The 18,131-nt window shown below is 38.9% G+C and overlaps 1 protein-coding gene across 1 annotated transcript; it reads right to left on the bottom strand.

The window, feature by feature from the left end:
- Positions 1-3,429: 3,429 nt before the first annotated feature.
- Positions 3,430-17,909, bottom strand: get3 (guided entry of tail-anchored proteins factor 3, ATPase). The gene is made up of 7 exons (XM_079812739.1): positions 17,698-17,909; positions 16,851-16,998; positions 11,445-11,593; positions 6,968-7,118; positions 6,736-6,843; positions 6,452-6,649; positions 3,430-5,108 (listed from the first exon to the last, which is right to left on the bottom strand). The coding sequence occupies exons 1-7, from the start codon at positions 17,838-17,840 to the stop codon at positions 4,980-4,982; spliced, it is 1,026 nt and encodes a 341-aa protein (XP_079668865.1). The 5' UTR covers positions 17,841-17,909; the 3' UTR covers positions 3,430-4,979.
- Between the last annotated feature and the right edge of the window lie 222 nt (positions 17,910-18,131).

Raw genomic sequence — 18,131 nt, 5'->3', positions numbered from 1 at the left:
TCTGCGCAGTAGTGACCTCGGGACCGGAGTCTGCGCAGTAGTGACCTCGGGACCGGAGTCTGCGCAGTAGTGACCTCAGGACCGGAGTCTGCGCAGTAGTGACCTCGGGACCGGAGTCTGCGCAGTAGTGACCTCAGGACCGGAGTCTGCGCAGTAGTGACCTCAGGACCGGAGTCTGCGCAGTAGTGACCTCAGGACCAGAGTCTGCGCAGTAGTGACCTCAGGACCAGAGTCTGCACAGTAATATCCACGGTTTCCGATGGTTGTATGAAAACTGATGGTTTCCGGGTTGTATGAAGCCAGTCCCTCAAAAATATGCAATGGGCTCAGATTGGTTAGCTGGCCCAGTGTGTTATGATTCGCTAACCGCCTAGTCCACGTTTGTCGGAAACATCACGGCCCTTACCTTTACCGGTAGACTGTGCTTTGGTAGTATTAGAAACAATGGCGTCAATAAAACCATACCAATTGGAGCCCGAATCAGACCCAGACAATTTTAGTGAAGATGATCGAGCAGAACCTGTTCAGTCCTCAAGAGTAAAGACTGCGGATCTATAGTGATCGCTACTGAATGGCACTGTTACTTTTGTATTTTTAGAACGATTATAGCCAAATATCTGTCGCCAGAACTATTAACCCAAAACGAACACTAAACATTAGCTTTACTAGTAGCCAAATCAAACACAGAACAGTGTTTAGCATGCCTGTAGATAAACAATACATAAAAGCTCTAATCAAAGAATAATTTACACTAATGCCAAGTTCGCTGTTGAGATTTAAAAAAAAGTTTGTAACATTAGGTGTTTGTCGGATAACGTTAAGTATGAATGAGCATTGTCATACTTCCTTGCTACAACGTACAATTAACAATAGGAACTATTACAGGAAAACACATTGCCGAAAAATAAATCATACTTACAGGTTGTGGCCCGTAAAAAGCTTCTGTTTTTAAATCCATCTTTCAGGACAAGCCGTTGTGCGAATCCTTCATTGAACTTGCAAAGATTGTGGAAGCTTTCCTCCGTGAGATGTGCAGCGGGGGCCGCGCGCGCCCGTTGTGGATTCACACTGGCAGTGTTTGTCTCGCGCAGCTGAACCGCGGCTCGTGTATTGCAAATACAGACGAATATTGTCCATTATGTCACATTTTCCAGTCTTCTGGAAATCTGCTTTGATTTATAATGGGCAGCATATATCTGCTGCCAATGCGACCTGTTCCCCTCTGTCTCATACAAGGCACTGCAACGCACCCCCCTCCCTAGGAAGGCTGAACCAAGTGGACCTGCAATCCGGATGAAAATAACAGCGTTTCGTCTGCATTGCGGCAACAACACTCCAGCCTACCAACTATACCACAACAACGCAGCGATACAAAATGGCCTCGCCCCCCCCCCCCCATATTTAATATTCTCGGAGGAGGGGTTTATGTAAATATTGGGGCTGGTGATGTCAGAGACCCTGGAGGAATGTGTGTAGTCCCTACCGGCCGTTTGCTGTAGTCCTTAGAAATTGATTTCTTTAAAAGCAAATATCTCCCTTTGCTTTAAACTTTGAACGTTGTAACTTTGCAGATGTTGTTTATGCTCAAACAGCAACATTACACGCTAGCTAAAGTTAGAAAAGTGAAATCGTGGTTTACCACCCCTTTAATAAACCATCATAAATGTATGTTGCTAGTGTTTTAAATCCATACAATAGATTTGAGGAAAAGACTGAAGTGCAAGTTATTCGAACTGACATAAAAAAAAAATTTTTAGGAGCTACAATAGTTTTTTTTTTTTAAAAGAAAACAGCTTAAAGGGATAGTTCACACAAAAATTAAAATTAGCCCTTGATCCAAACTTTATCAAGCATTATCTAAAATATCTAGCTTCTGCCAGCCCTATATACTCTGACTTCTGTATTAAACTTACGCAGAAAGTGTAACACCTCTCAGTAAAATATCTAGCTGCCGCCAGACCACCTTCCGTATTCAACTTACGAAAAAAAGCGTAACTGACGCGACATATGAGGTCAAACATAGCATAAGCATTTTGACGTCATATGTCGCGTCAGTTATGCTTTTTTCCGTAAGTTGAATACGGAAGGTGGTCTGGCGGCAGCTAGATATTTTACTGTATAAAATTTTAAATATGGATCTTACACAAACGCATGGTTTCGCTTCAGAAGGGCTTTATTAGCCCCCGGAGCCCTGTCGATTACTTTTATAATGGATGGATTTACATTTAATCATTTAACCAACGATTTTATCCAAAGCGACTTACAAATGAGGAGAGCAATAGAAGCAATCAGACAAATAGGGCGGAACAACATACAAATGCTGTAACTAGTCTCAGTTAGTCTAGCGCAGTACACATTTAATATTAAATAAACAAACAGAAAAACAAACTGTTTTTCTGACAAACAAAAAGAATGAAAATTCTGTCATCATTTACTCACCCTCAAGTTGTTCCAAACCTGTGTGAGTTTCTTTGTTCTGCTGAACACAAAAGAAAATATTTTGAAGAATGTTTGTAACAATTTTTTCCCTACTATGGTAGTCAATGGTTGCTCTATCTACTTTGTTACATTCTTCAAAATATCTTCTTTTGTGCTCAGCAGAACAAAGAAACTCATACAGGTTCGGAACAACTCGAGGGTGAGTAAATGATAACAGAATTTTCATTTTTGGGTGAACTATCCCTTTAAGTGCTAGTCTTAATTGGTCAGGTGCTGCTGGATAAGATGTGTTTAGATGTTTTTTGAAAATGGCTACAGACTCGCTGCCACTCACAAACAGCTACTGTATGGTTTAAGAAGACATGGAATATAGTACACAAGTATATGGACCACTTTCATCGTGCTTAAAAAAAAAAAAAAAAAGATAAAAAGGACAAAGACATATTCTGACAACCTTTCCTTTTTCTCCAAGGAAGAAATTCATAGGCTACTGGTTTCCAACAACATAAATTCTTATTTTAAGTGAATTTAATAGACTACTCACTCAAATTTTTCACTTGAGTTCTTAAAATCTTAGTTTTTCCACAAAAAACTTGTTTTTTTTGTAAATAAATAAATACTTTAACTCAGCAAGGATGCATTAAATTGAACCGTAAGTAGATTTATACAACAGAATTCAGTTTTTTTTTTAAATCAGTTTTTTCATCAAAGAATGCATGTTTTCTACATTTATAATAATCATAAATGTTTCTTGAGCATCAAATCATCATATTAGAATGATTTCTGAAGAATCATGTGACACTGAAGACTAGAGTAATGATGCTGAAAATACAGCTTTGATCACAGGAATAAATTACATTTTATAATATAATTACAATCAATAAAAAGATGTTTTAAAAACATCTTACAAACCCCAAACTTTTGAATAGTAGTGTAAATAAATTCTCGTCATCGAAGGTGTAAAATTAAAACTTCAAAAAGAAACCTAAACTCATTGGATAGTGTTTTTAATGTACCACTGCTGCAGTGTTTGCCACTGAAACTGTTCTGCAGTTTCCACTCGAGATGATTAGTTGTGATGTACAATGTGTGCATGAACAATTAGCCTTGGTATTACACACAAAACATAAATAACTGGACAGAAGCACCTGCTGCAGTAGATGGAGAATAGTGTTTTATTTGCTTTGAAACTCAAGTGTGCTTCTACAAAAAGAAGCCAAAATTTGGAAAGGCAGTAACTAGTTGTAAATGTAGAAGGAAGAAACTTCAGAAAAACTGAATGATGACTGATAAAGATCCCAATCTCTCGTTCTGATATCCTATCAGGTTAGTGACTTCTTGCCCCTGCGCTTCATGAACTAAGGAGCCCACATGCTGTGAAATCACAGGATGATAAAAGCAGGAAAACACACTTAATGTCATCATAACCAGCGTGGCGTGTACTGTGATATTGTGGTCTGGGCTGACAGGTTGCAGTGTTTTTGCAGCAGGTTTAAATAAGCATCTGACCTCCTTGAAGGGTGCAAGTGTGTTCCTGTTGTGATGCATGCGGACTGCCAAATGACGAGGAGGACAAGAACAAGAGAACGAATGTTGTGCTTCACAACTCAAAACCAGAAACGGACGTCGCTTAAATAAATGTTATAGAAGATCTGAACAGAAATTATCTTAATCATTGCAAGTCTATATAAATACATCACTTTAACTAACGGCAAAAAATTAATTAAATACATTGAATCGCAATGTTTGTACACGGTAATTACAGTTTGATTCACTGAAAATAGAAGTTTAAAGGATAGTTCATCCAGAAGTGAAGATTCTGTCATTATATACACATCCTCGTCGTAACAAACGTCATGCAGTCCGTGCAATAGATTTCACATACACAATCAAATAGTGCTTCAAAATATCTCCGTTTTACATTAAAAAATAAAAACCTAGGGTTTGGAACAACATGAGGGTGATTACATAATGACAAAATACTCTCTCTCTCTTTTTTGGGGGTGAACTATCCCTTTTTAACAACTAACTAAAATATGTATCGTCTCCTTAAGTTGGACCCTCTCAGTTAACACCACTACTGAACCAATATAAAGTCTATTAAGACTGACCAGAATCTGAAATAAAGGTTTATGGTGTCATTCACTGACCCTAAATCAGATTAAACTGAATTGGTGATGATTTGTAATGATACTACTCCTGTTCAACCGCTGAATCAGAGCTGAACTGATGTACATTCCTGCGCCAATATCAATTTGAAACTCCTTTCTTGAACACACATCAGGAATGAGTGTTTTTTTCTTATGCTTAAATACAAACACCATCATCACAAAGCAACATAATCCATCAAGATTGTTTTATGTTTCTAAGCAGGCCGCTTAACTCTCGGCTGACATTCGTTACGGATCATTGGAGCAACATGGTGGCATACATGAACAGAAAACCAGAGAGAGTGGAGAGACAGAGGGACGCATGTATCAGAGACAAGCAGAGGAGGTGGGATGCGATGGTGTGTGTTTGATCCGTGGGAATCGTTTAAGTCACTTCTTGGGGGGGATGTAGGGCTCCAGCAGCTGCATGGAGAAAGTGTTGACCTTGTCCGCTCCTCGAACCTCGTGCGGCAGCAGAGGCAACTTTATTATGTGGAAATCTTCATATAAATCCTCCATCTGAGAGAGCGAGAGCGAGAGGAAATGAAATAGAGAGGAAAGGAAAATAGGGAAGGGAAAAAAAAAAAAAGAAAATGGGGAGGAATAGAGGAAAAGGGCATGGATAAAGACAAAGAGGAAAGGAAATGCAAAGAGAAAAGAAATGGAAAATACATAGAAAATTAAGGAAACAATTTGGGAAGGAGAAGGAAAGAGAAAAGGGAAAAGTAAGGCAAGGTGCGAAAATGAGAAAAAGAAAAGTATAAAAGAAAGAGGAAGAAAAATGGAATAATAAAACATTATTGGAAAAGTATAAAGGGAAGAGATAAAAAGTAGAAGGGGAGGAAAAATTGGGAAGGAGAAGAAAATGAGAAAAGGAAAAGCATGAAGGAAAGAGGAAGAAAAAGACGGAAGGGGAAAATAGAGAGGAGGGATATTAGAAATTATTAAGAAAAGTATAAAGAAAAAGGAAAAAATAAACGGAAAAAGAAGGAAAATAAAGGGAAAACAGAAAAGGAAATGGAAAAAGCAGAAGGGGACGAAAAATTGGGAAGAAGAAGAAAATGAGAAAAGGGAAAGCACAAAAGGACAGGAAGAAACCAATAGACAGAAGGAAATTAATTTAAAAAATATATAGAATGAAGAAAAGGAAACCGGGAAAGGAAAATGAAGGAAAAGAAAAAAAAGAATAAGTAGTAAGGAAAAACAAACAGGAAAAAGATAGAAGTAGGAAAGGAAAGAAAAAGGAAAAATTGGGAAGGAGAAGGCAAGGAAACAGGAAAAGTAAGGTTAAGTACGAAAAAAGGGAATAAAAAGGAAGAAGAAAACAAAGATGGAAGGGGAAAAAAAGAAAAAGAAGTATTGAGGAAAAGCAATGAAGAAAAAAAAGGAAAAGTTAAGAGGATAGGGAAAGACAAAAGGAAATGTATACGGGAAAAAGAAGAGGAGGAGGAAAAAGTGGGAAGGAAAAGGAAAGAAAACGAACAGGGAAAGGGGAAAAGCAAAAAATAAGATGGAAAGGAATTGCTCTTAATCATAACAAGTCTATAGAAATACATTAATTTAACAGAAAAAATTAAATGAGAAATTGGTATGGTTTCATTTGATAACAGTTATTGTACCTGACCTAACCTATCCTTCCACCAGTCATTAATCTGTGTTAATGGAAGTTCACAGTGCATTAACTCATGTTAACAGATACAACTTTGATCTTAATAATGCATTAGTAAACTAAGATCTAAAGTATTATTCACTATTAGTTCTGTAACTAATGAAACCTTATTATTGTAAAGCGGAATCACAGGTTTCTGTGCCATATAAATGCCATCATATGCAATTAGTCATAACTTGTCCCAAACACACACCTGGTCCAGATACTTGGACTGGATCTTGTGTCGGGCTTCACACATCTTGCAGGGCCGCTCGCTGTCGGGGAAGACCAGCTGGTTGACGATAATGTTATGCGTGTCGATGCGACACTTGGCCAGCTCCTGGATCAACCGCTCCGTCTCGTACAGAGACAGGAACTCTGCGATGCACACGCAGATAAACGTCGTCTGCTCCTGTACGCATCAGGACACACATTTTGGTTTGTTTTAGAACACATCTGTCCAGGCACTAGCAGGGACTACTGCGACGTGACACTCACCGGGTCCTTAAACTGCTCGCTGACGGAGCGGATGACAGGCAGAGTCTCCTCCAGTTTAGACGCCAGCTGATCTGCATTCATGTCTCCCAGGCCCAGCATGTTACACATCTGCAGTCATTTGACAGAACTACACTTAGAGCTTACATTAAATTGTAGTTTAGAAATGTAGACTTTTTTCTCTATATTACACTATTTCACAAATATTCCGTTTCCCAGAATGCAGTGCGGATACCTGTGAGATGAAGGGGCTGATCTGGTTCTTGATCTGCATGAGGCGGCCCAGTCCTCGCTCCACGATGGTGGGGAAGTTGAGCAGACGCAGAGTGTGTCCCGTCGGGGCCGTGTCAAACACCACCACTGAAAAATTCATGCCTTTCACTAACCTGCAGAAGAAGAAGAAGAAGAAGATGACAGATAAGAATGAGAATGCATAAAAAAAATAAACAATAATAATATATATATTACACTGATCAGGCGTAACATTATGACCACTGAACGGTGAAGTGAATAACACTGATTATCTCTTCATCGCGGCTCCTGTTAGTGGGTGGGATATATTAGGCAGCAAGTGAACATTTTGTCCTCAGAGTTGATGTGTTAGAAGCAGGAAAAATGGGCAAGAGTAAGGATTTGAGTGAGTTTGACAAGGGCCAAATTGTGATGGCTAGACGACTGGGTCAGAGCATCTCCAAAACTGCAGCTCTTGTGGGATGTTCCCGGTCTGCAGTGGTCAGTCTCTATCAAAAGTGCTCCAAGGAAGGAACAGTGAAGAACCGGCGACAGGCTCATGGGCGGCCAAGGCTCATTGATGCACGTGTGGAGTGAAGGCTGGCCTGTGTGGTCCCATCAAACAGACGAGCTACTCGAGCTCAAATTGCTCAAGAAGTTAATGCTGGTTCTGATAGAAAGGTGTCAGAATACACAGAGCATCTCAGTTTGTTGTGTATGGGTGCCCATGCTGACCCCTGTCCACCGCTGAAAGCACCAACAGTGGCATTTTTAGTCCATCTCTGCAAAACGTACTGCCAGATTCTGGAAGATGAATTCTTCAAACAGTGGTACTAGAGGATGTGGTGCTGGTCCTTCAAGAGTCATTCTCAACCTATCTGTCCATAAAGCCTATAAAAAAACCTTCTTCATGTATTTTACAACACTTCAGCTTGTGATTCTTATCTAGTGGGGGTCATTTTTTAGGATTCTTTACCTAACTGAAGTCTCTGAGATCCTGACACCTTGCACTTCTGGAGACTCCAGGTAGGTTGCAGCTTTGGAAAATGGTGGCGCTGGAGACTAAAGGGTTCCTGATGGTTTCACCCTTAATTCTTCACCTTAATTCTTAATTCTTTTGCAGTTAACAGGTGTCTTTTCTCCGCCACCTGTTTTTGTCAGATCCTGCTGACCCAACAAGCATTTCACTGTCCAATGGTCACGCCTTAACTGCAATGTCTAGTATTGCATTAGTATTGCATCCTTCTCATGGGCATTTAATACTTTTTGACTTTTCAGTCTGAGTTAAATCTCTTTTTTGGCTCAATTTATCTGTAAAAGAAAACATGCCTAATAATTCTGCACACCTGAATATAAGGTGTTTTTCATTTCCAGCCTTCATGAACAATTATATATCACTTATACATTATTAAATACTAAATCAATAGTAGTTATTAGGATTACTGTGGTTTGGAATTGGTCAAATGTGCCTGGAAAAAAAATAAGATCAGAAAATCAACGTGCCTAATAATTCTGCACTCCCTGTACAAGCACACACAAGTGAATATTAATGAATGTGAGCAAATATCATTTAAAATAGTTTGAAATAGTGCTAAAAAGGCAAACTTATTTTTCCTTATATGTACAGTAGGCTATATACATATGAGTTGATACTGAATCAAGATATATTAATATATAATTGTTAATATATTAAAATAAATCGATATTTGTGCCAATCACCAACCCCAAATTCCCCGCCCACCACCACAAATTGGTTTCTAATCTGTGGGAAACACTGAACACTACTAATTTATTTTATCACCAGCGCAAGAACCACGAAAAAGAATACAGAGAGAGTCAACGAGCAAAAACTGCAAAAGCAGCGTCGAGTGGTGGCATAAGCGCTCAAAACAAACTCCAGACACAAACGCTGCAACAGGCTTTTATGCTCTGTAAGAATACTACTTGGAAACATCTTTACACCTACATGATGCTGCAAGAGAAGTCTGGGTGGTGTTACTGTTAAAAGCTGGCTGCTGCTATATGTTGAAATATTTTAGTGGCAGGTGTTAACTTTACCAACAGTCTTGCTTGAAAAAAAGGTTCTAAATAGGGATGCACCGAATATTCGGCCACCGAAAATTTTCGGCCGAAAATGGCCCAAAAGTGCATTTTCGGTTTTCGGCCGAAATACTTTTATCACCGAAACAACACGGCCGAAATGTTGTGATGACGCAAACAGAAACCGCGACCTGCACGTGCTTGTCTGAAGCAGTATATTTGAGAAACACCTACGTCAGCTCCATGTACAAGCACTGACAGCCAGAGCTCATGTTCTCGATGAGAAGAGGAACAAACTTCACTGTGAGTTCCCACACAAACATCGATCAACATGTATCACGAAATTCAAACGATAAATGCCGTTTTGACGCTCTTTAATGTGGCATCACTGATCACATCACAGTTCAAGCCGCGGCGCGCGCGCGCGTGAACGCGATCATCTGTGAGCGCGATCGATCATCTCTTCCTTAAGAATAAACATGAATGAACATCTAAGGTATGTTGAGGATACATTAACACTTACTGTCACGTATCATATGTGGTGTAATTGCTCAATCAGTGTTTCAACAGCGAAAAGACGTCAATATAACTGCTTGTAAACTAGCCTAAACAATGTCATGCAACTTTAGCATCACATTTACCTCAGGCAGTCATTCAGTGTCCACAGAATTTTATTCACTAGAGTAAATCAACTCTTTCACTAAATATATGACCTATATTAGCCGTTATATTCATTATATTCTACTTAACCTGTTAATGATATCTTGATTATTTCCTGTATGTTTAAATAAACCTGTCATGAAAATGACAGACACTGTGTATAAATGATTATATTTCAACAACGAATTGGAGAAAAAACTATTTTATTATTAGATTATTAGTTATTGCAAAAACTGCCTTATGTGAAGTTTGCATGTTTGTGTACGATGTTATTTGAGTGTTGATTATTAGACCTAAAAAATAAATAGCAACTGAATTTAGGCTAATAGTTTGGGCTCTGTTGTTAACCTTTAATATTAATGTGCAAGTAAGGGCTCCCTATATAGTTTACAGCAATATCTTCAATACACTTTTAGTTATAATTTAATTCATTTAAGAACAGATACTTTTTTTTTCCAGTAAACCAATAAAAATAAATAAAAAGTCATTTTGTAAAACTGCTGTACCGAACCGTCAGTTTTGTGTACCGTTACACCTCTATTCTACAGTTAACATATGGGCTATGGCAGTCTTTGCTTTGATACACTATTATGTTGAAGGCCTACAGAGAAAATAGTTTTATCTTTAAGCAGTTGCACTTGTTCTGAATGCACTCTCTTGTAGTAGTCCTACAGAGAAAAATTTTAAATGCACTAGACCTAAATGTACTTTGTTTTTATGAGAGAACATTTAATTTTAAAATCTTTCTGTAGGCCTGTACATTATTATTTAATGCACAAATGAGTGGGGTCAAGTTAAACATTTTAGTTTGAATTTTATTTTATACTGTGCATTGTTGCAATGTGCTAAATAAATATTGGCATAATTTGTAATTGATTTATTCTTTGAAACTTTAATATTAATTTATGCAATTACAATGCCTTGATTTTAGTAAAGTTAGTAAACAGTCATAACCATAAATGCAATACTAATAATTGGCATAATTTATTTCGGTGTTTCGGTTTTCGGCCTTGGTTTCCTCTTTTTCGGTTTTCGGTTTCGGCCAAGAATTTTCATTTCGGTGCATCCCTAGTTCTAAATAAAATAAAAATTTAGTCCATACTACCTTTATTTGTTTTGTATATCATTTCAAACTGCATTTCCACATTGCAATTTTGTATAGACTATTCATGAACTGAATTAACAGAAAAATTGCTATATCGTTATGTATATCGTTATCGGGATATCAAATGAGCTATATCGGGATATGAAATATTGGCCATATCGCCCAGCCCTATATATAATATATATATACATTTAACATTTTAGATAGATTAATGAGTTAATAAGTAAAAAAATTTAATTAATTATAAAATGAAATATTTTATATATGTACGTGGCGTAGACAACTAGACTAGATGTAAACAATGGCACTGCATAAAACGGCCAAGAAAGCCAGAGTTTTATATTGTATGACCGTTTGTGTACTGAATTATGTAATTTACAGTAGTTCCTTCCCTCATGAAAGATGTTAAGCGCACACTTTCACCTCTATCTGATTCTAGGATTTTCAAACACTTCTTAGCTTTGAAGATAGGCAATTCATTTTGGAGCGTGTTTTTCCTTCATGACTTACAGCGGTCTATTGAAGAACTGTTTGAAATGCAGATGGAGAAAATGAAAGCCAAATCACATCTGGTCTAAATACCCCGTGACCAGAGCTTTTCGAAACGGCGCATTTGAAAGATTTTGAAATGATTACAGTGGAATAAGTTCAACACATGATGCTGTGCATGTCTGACCTCATGACCTCTGCGTAGCTCATGGCCTCATCGATGCCAGGAAACGCACTCATGGCTTCCTGCATCATCTTCTTCCCCATACTGAGCATGTTGTCCTCCTCAAAGAACTCATCGGGCAGCTCAGCCACACCAAGACTGGGGTCGATCTCCTACAGAGATAGAGAACACAATATTATCTCATGCATTTTATCATCTTTAAGTTGAATTCATTTTTATATTAAATTCATTTTAAACACAGGGACGTTAAACTAAATCTCAAACAACAGGGGCCATTAAACCAGATAATACATCGTTTCTGTAAAGCAATCTTGGTTTCATATCACTCTTCTTCTTGCAACATCTTCACAGTAATTTTTTTTTATTTGGCAAGAACAGCACAAGTTCCTGATGTAAATCACACACACGAGTTTAAAGGGTTAGTTCACCCAAAAATGAAAATTCTGTCATTAATTACTCACCCTCATGTCGTTGGACACCCGTAAGACCTCCGTTCATATTCGGAACACAAATGAAGATATTTTAGTTGAAAGCTGATGCTGAGAAAGGCTTCAGATAGGCCTCCATTGGCATTCAGTACATTGACACTTCCAAGATCCATGAAAGGCACTTAAAACGTCGTTACAAAGTCTATCTCACCACAGTGGCTCTACAATAATCATACAATGCGACGACAATAGTTTTTGTGCGCAAAAAAAAATCAAAATAACACCTTTATCCAACTTGTTCTCGACTTCCGTGTATGCCTCCACGACGCATGCGCGAGAATATGACGCAGATCCGGCGTTCGGACATATGACCCAGAAGCGATTTGTTTACGAGCAGAGGAAGAAGCGCGTGTCTAAGCTGTTGGATTCTACATTGATCGTGCTTTAGGTCTCGGCGTAGTGCTCAAAATGGAGCTTAAGTGTGTATTTCATCGATTCCCGAACACCGGCGCTACGTCATATTCTCGCGCATGCGTCGTGGAGGCACACACGGAAGACAAGAACAAGTTGGATAAAGGTGTTATTTTGATTTTTTTTGCGCACAAAAACTATTGTCGTCGCATTGTATGATTATTGTAGAGCCACTGTGGTGAGATAGACTTTGTAACGACGTTTTAAGTGCCTTTCATGGATCTTGGAAGTGTCAATGTACTGAATGCCAATGGAGGCCTGTGTGAAGCCTTTCTCAGCCATCAGCTTTCAACTAAAATATCTTCATTTGTGTTCCGAATATGAACGGAGGTCTTACGGGTGTCCAACGACATGAGGGTGAGTAATTAATGACAGAATTTTCATTTTTGGGTGAACTAACCCTTTAAACATGTGCTACGTGTCTCAACTTTAAATGACATGTAGGGCTGGGCAAAACTAGTAAGCAAAACTAACCGGTATAATAGAGCTTTTTTGTGACATACTAACCCAAAAATTAAATGTTATCATTTACCCTGATGTTGTTCCAAACCCATAATGCTGCGTTCACACCAAACGCGAATACAGCGTCAAAATCGCGTCTACCGCGTCTAGTTTGACGCGTGGAAATTTTTAATCCATTCGCGCGTCTGCAGCGAATTGGACGCGCATAGAAATTGAGCGTTTGAAGCGAAGTGACCGCAGCGAGCAGGTTCCTGATTGGTTAATGCGGCGCGAATTGACGGCAAAGTAAAAAATGTTCAACTCGGGCGTCAAGACGCGAATTCGCTTCAAACGCGCGAATGCACAAAAAGCATGACTAGCGCATAACGCGCATGTCACGCAAGAAGCTCAAGTCGCGTCCAATTCGCGTGAATGAGGCGGAATCGCGTCTATCGCGCCGCAGGACCTCCAGACACGCGTCAACACGCCTCTCCATTGAAATCACTCACTCCTGGCGCTCTATTCGCGCTTGGTGTGAACGCAGCATAAAGGCCTGTTCACACCGGGACGATTTTCGCACGCGTTTATCGCCGACGTTTAACGCCTCGGGACTAAACAATGGGCGCCAACAGGGCTCCAGACTAACTTTTTTCACTAGGAGCACAGTGGCCCCCAACTGAAAATTTAAGGGGCACAACCAGAAATTTTAGGGTCGCACACCGTAAATCAACATGCTAACCAAATCTACTAATTTCCACTGTATTACTAATAGGGATCGGTATCGTTAAGGTTTTAATGGTATTACTACTCTTACCGATACTGCTTATCGATCCGGTACTTTAACAGTATACTTACTGGTTCTTTTTATTATACTTTATTTAATTTTTTTATAATAAAAAAAAACATAATTAAGAACATAATTAACATGGCTTTATAATCTGAAAAGTAAAATATCTATAGCAAAAGAAACCGCAAAGTTTGAACAAAATATAAAACATCTATTTGTAAATGGACCAGTGTGCAGGCATTCGGAAGGTCTGCTAACATTAATATTACAGTAAAGAACAAACCTACAAAGAAATCTAATAAAGTGATGAAATGTAAAATAACACTGCATAGTTTTCACTGCAAAAATTGATAGATTAATGCTTATAAAAGCTAAAGTTATTAATTCAAGAGATGTGAATATTTTCTATTTGCCTTTTGTTCAATTCGAATTAATGGCTCAATCGTCAGCAGGTTTATTAGACGCTGCCCCTTTAAGACCGATCGAATGTGAACTAATATCATATTCTCCTATTTCTCCAAACTATTTACGCCCATTTAAGATATAAACTGTTAAAATAACTACTCTCCAATCCGGTCATTTTGACACCGGCTATTTGTTGTTTATTTGATGGTTTAGAAGCGCACACGAAGCCTATAAATATTAAGTGCAAGTCGGTCCATTTCGCAGCACACACACATAAACCGCCTTGAAGTTGGAAACAGCGTCTCTTGTGCGGATTATTGTGCATTTAATAGCTCTTTATTATCAAACACATCCCGCAGTTTAGCAACAGTAGAGACTACAGTTTACAACAATCACTGAATCTGACGTTTAGTTTAGGTTTAATGAGAAATGACAGCGCAGCTGTGAAGGGAAGGATGAGCTCGACTGAACACGGAATAGTTTTACCTCATACCATCTTTTTATAATTCTTGGAAGCCAAAATCGAAAATAAAATTAGATTAATATCACAGCACATCCCTAAAGTTTAAGCAGACTAAACTTTTGTGTAGTTCTTGGCCATCGTCACTCATTAAGCTGACTGTGCTGTGGTGTTCGCTGTAGCTCCACGTGAGAGAGCTCACTCGCTTTCTCTCTCTTCTGGATTGCGAATGGCAAAAATGCATCACGGACAAATGGTTTAATATTATCTCATATAGAAACGGCTGGCAAAGATAGAATTTTCGAGACATAACGTCTATCAATTATAATTAGTAAGTGTATTTTCTTAATTTCTCCAGTACCGACAGCAGGCAAATTTACTGGTCGCACATGTGCGACTGGATGTAAAATTCAGTCGCACACTCTCAAATTTTAGTCGCAAAATGCGACCATTTAGTCGCACTCTGGAGCCCTGGCCAATATGAGTGTTCACACCGACGCGCAAAACGCCAGGCGTAAAAGCGTCATTTTTTAAAAAACGCCTCGGGTTCGTTTTTTTATTTTGACGCGGCGCGTAAAAAACTGTCCGACCAATGAGATCGGCGCTTTTGTTCACGTGCCTGGAGCTGCTGAAATGACAGTAAAACACGACTTGGTGGCGCTCAAGCGCAAAACGGTCTTGCTGAGCACACATTGATACGACGAAGAAGTAGTAAGTATACAAAGAAGAAGATGAACTGCTAATGCTGCTTGCCAGTTAGCAAAAAGTGTGTGAATGGTTTTGTCCATATACATAATATGTCTATGGTTTTGGCAAGCACGTAAATACTGTCTCTCTTCTCCTTTGTGTGACAAGCGAGTGTCAGAGGCTTAAAGTGCCGCAGCACCATCTTGTGTACCGGGAGCGCATCGACTGAATGTGCACGTTCACTCGGCGCAGCGCCAGTAAAAATCGCTTGGGTGTGAACACTCGGCACGAAAAACGGCACGAAAAACGCTGGCGATAAGCGCGCGCGATATTCGTCCCGGTGTGTACAGGCCTTAAGACTTTCGTTCATCTTTGTAACACAAATTAAGATATTTTTTATGAAATGAGAGATTTCTGTCCCTATTCAACCAAAACTGTTGAAACCTTTCATAAAGAGATTGTAAAATAAATCAATACGAATCAAGCGGCTTCTGAAGAGACTTGATCGCTTTATATGATGAAACGTTCCAATTTAGGCTTTTATTTACATATAAACATTCATCACCAAATATAAACAGACGCTCAAACGTGCTGCGTAACACGAGAATGAACCTCATTGGTTCTTGCTGAAGCTCAAACGTGCTGCGTAACACGAGAATTAACCTCATTGGTTCCTGAGAAGCTTAAATGTGCTGCGTAACACATGAGAATGAACCTTATTGGTTCTTGAGAAGCTCAAACGTGTTGCGTAACACATGAGAATGAACCTCATTGGTTCTTGAGAAGCTCAAACGTGCTGCGTAACACGAAAATAAACCTCATTGGTTCTTGAGAAGCTTAAATGTGCTGCGTAACACATGAGAATAAACCTCATTGGTTCTTGAGAAGCTTAAATGTGCTGCGTAACATGAGAATAAACCTCAATGGTTCCTGAGAAGCTTAAATGTGCTGCGTAACACACGAGAATGAACCTCATTGGTTCTTGAGAAGCTCAAACGTGCTGCGTAACACATGAGAATAAACCTCATTGGTTCTTGAGAAGCTTAAATGTGCTGCGCAACACACGAGAATGAACCTCATTGGTTCTTGAGAAGCTTAAATGTGCTGCGTAACACGAAAATAAACCTCATTGGTTCTTGAGAAGCTCAAATGTGCTGCGTAACACGAGAATGAACCTCATTGGTTCCTGAGAAGCTCAAACGTGCTGCGTAACACGAAAATAAACCTCATTGGTTCTTAAGAAGCTTAAATGTGCTGCGTAACACATGAGAATAAACCTCATTGGTTCTTGAGAAGCTTAAATGTGCTGCGTAACACATGAGAATAAACCTCATTGGTTCTTAAGAAGCTTAAATGTGCTGCGTAACACATGAGAATAAACCTCATTGGTTCTTAAGAAGCTTAAATGTGCTGCGTAACACATGAGAATAAACCTCATTGGTTCTTGAGAAGCTTAAATGTGCTGCGTAACACATGAGAATAAACCTCATTGGTTCTTAAGAAGCTTAAATGTGCTGCGTAACACATGAGAATAAACCTCATTGGTTCTTAAGAAGCTTAAATGTGCTGCGTAACAAGAATGAACCTCATTGGTTTAAAATTTTTGGGTGAACTATCCCTATAACATTGTTGTGTACATGGAGTGAATAAGAGATGCTTGTGAATGTAGAGCTGCTGTTTTTAGTGTACACGCTGTATTTAGTGAAAACAGTGTGTCGTTGATAACGCACCATGGCAAAGAGGTTGTCGTAGCCCTTGACTTTGGTGGGCACCTTGGAGAACTTCTGGTCGAAGGCATCTGAGATGTTGTGCGCTGGATCTGTGGATATGATGAGGACGCTCTCTCTCACAGCCGCCAACTGAACCGCCAGACTGCAGCTGCAACACAAGCCAAAAATAACACTTATTCTAGATAACTTATACTTCACATCTAGAGAAGAAATCAATGACACTATTACATTATTATTGAGAAAAACTTTCAATATTGATTTGACAAGTCTTGGCTGATTTTTTTGGGCAAAAACAGGAATGTTTTCTATATCAAGTCAATTCAAAAATGACAAGAGAACTTAATTATTGAAGGTCAATCAGAAAGAATTAAGAAAATAAGAACAGTTTTTGAATCATGCCGTTTATAAACACCTGTTGCAGTGAAATTACAGTATCATTTCATGATTAAAGTGGCAGTATAGGTGGCAGAACAAATGTAAATATGAGTTGTTTAAATGGCTAATACCACCCACTTTCATTCATCTCCCTGTATATCTGTGGTATTTTAATATTATTAATGAATTATAACGAAGAAGAAGAATTATTCACAAAGAAAGAGGTTTTAAAAACAACTCACACGTAAAGTATTTTTCTAAAATATCAGAAATTACTATTTCGACTTATGTTAGGTTGCGGGTAGAATATATTTAGAAATTTGTTTGTTTTTAACCAGCGTTTAAGTGCGTTTTAACCTGTATTTTAATACAGTAAAACAGCAGATATGTATGAATAATCTTGTGTTGAAGCTAAAGCAGCACTGACAGCTAACAGCCTCAACTGTAAAAACCCTATCGTTTTTTCACCCACCTGCATGTTGTCTTGCCCACGCCACCTTTACCCCCGACAAAGATCCATTTGAGTGATTTCTGCTCTATAATATTCTTTAATGTCGGCTCTAAAGGCTCTACATCAGGCGCATCTTCAAACTCGTCTTCCACTGAAGCTGCCATCTTGCTCTCAAATCAGTTGGAATACACCACAGAGGCAGCCACAACCCTCCGCCATTTTGGCTCCGCAACGGCGGAAACAACGCACTTGAATGGACAGGCATTAGATCCAAAATGGCCAGGGAAGGGCGAACAGTTTCGAACGGAAGTGTGCTGATTACGCTGATGACTCAGCCGGGCTGGACCAACTACTTTTCATTGAACAAGAATATTCCAGAAGTGATCATTTAAGTTAGATATATTTCTTACTTGTATGAAATGTAAAAACACTTCTGATAGTAATATCGCATTTTG

Source organism: Gobio gobio, assembly GCF_949357685.1.
Source record: "Gobio gobio genome assembly, chromosome: 3".
Taxonomy (NCBI): Eukaryota; Metazoa; Chordata; class Actinopteri; order Cypriniformes; family Gobionidae; genus Gobio; species Gobio gobio.
This window is presented reverse-complemented; position numbering and strand designations above follow the sequence as displayed.

Coding starts and splice junctions, on each gene's coding strand:
- get3 (XM_079812739.1), bottom strand. CDS start 17,840: ATGGCAGCTTCAGTGGAAGACGAGTTTGAAGATGCGCCTGATGTAGAG. Junction 16,999..17,697: donor GTGGGCAAGACAACATGCAG/GTGGGTGAAAAA, acceptor CTTGTGTTGCAG/CTGCAGTCTGGCGGTTCAGT. Junction 6,844..6,967: donor TCAGCCCCTTCATCTCACAG/GTATCCGCACTG, acceptor AAATGACTGCAG/ATGTGTAACATGCTGGGCCT.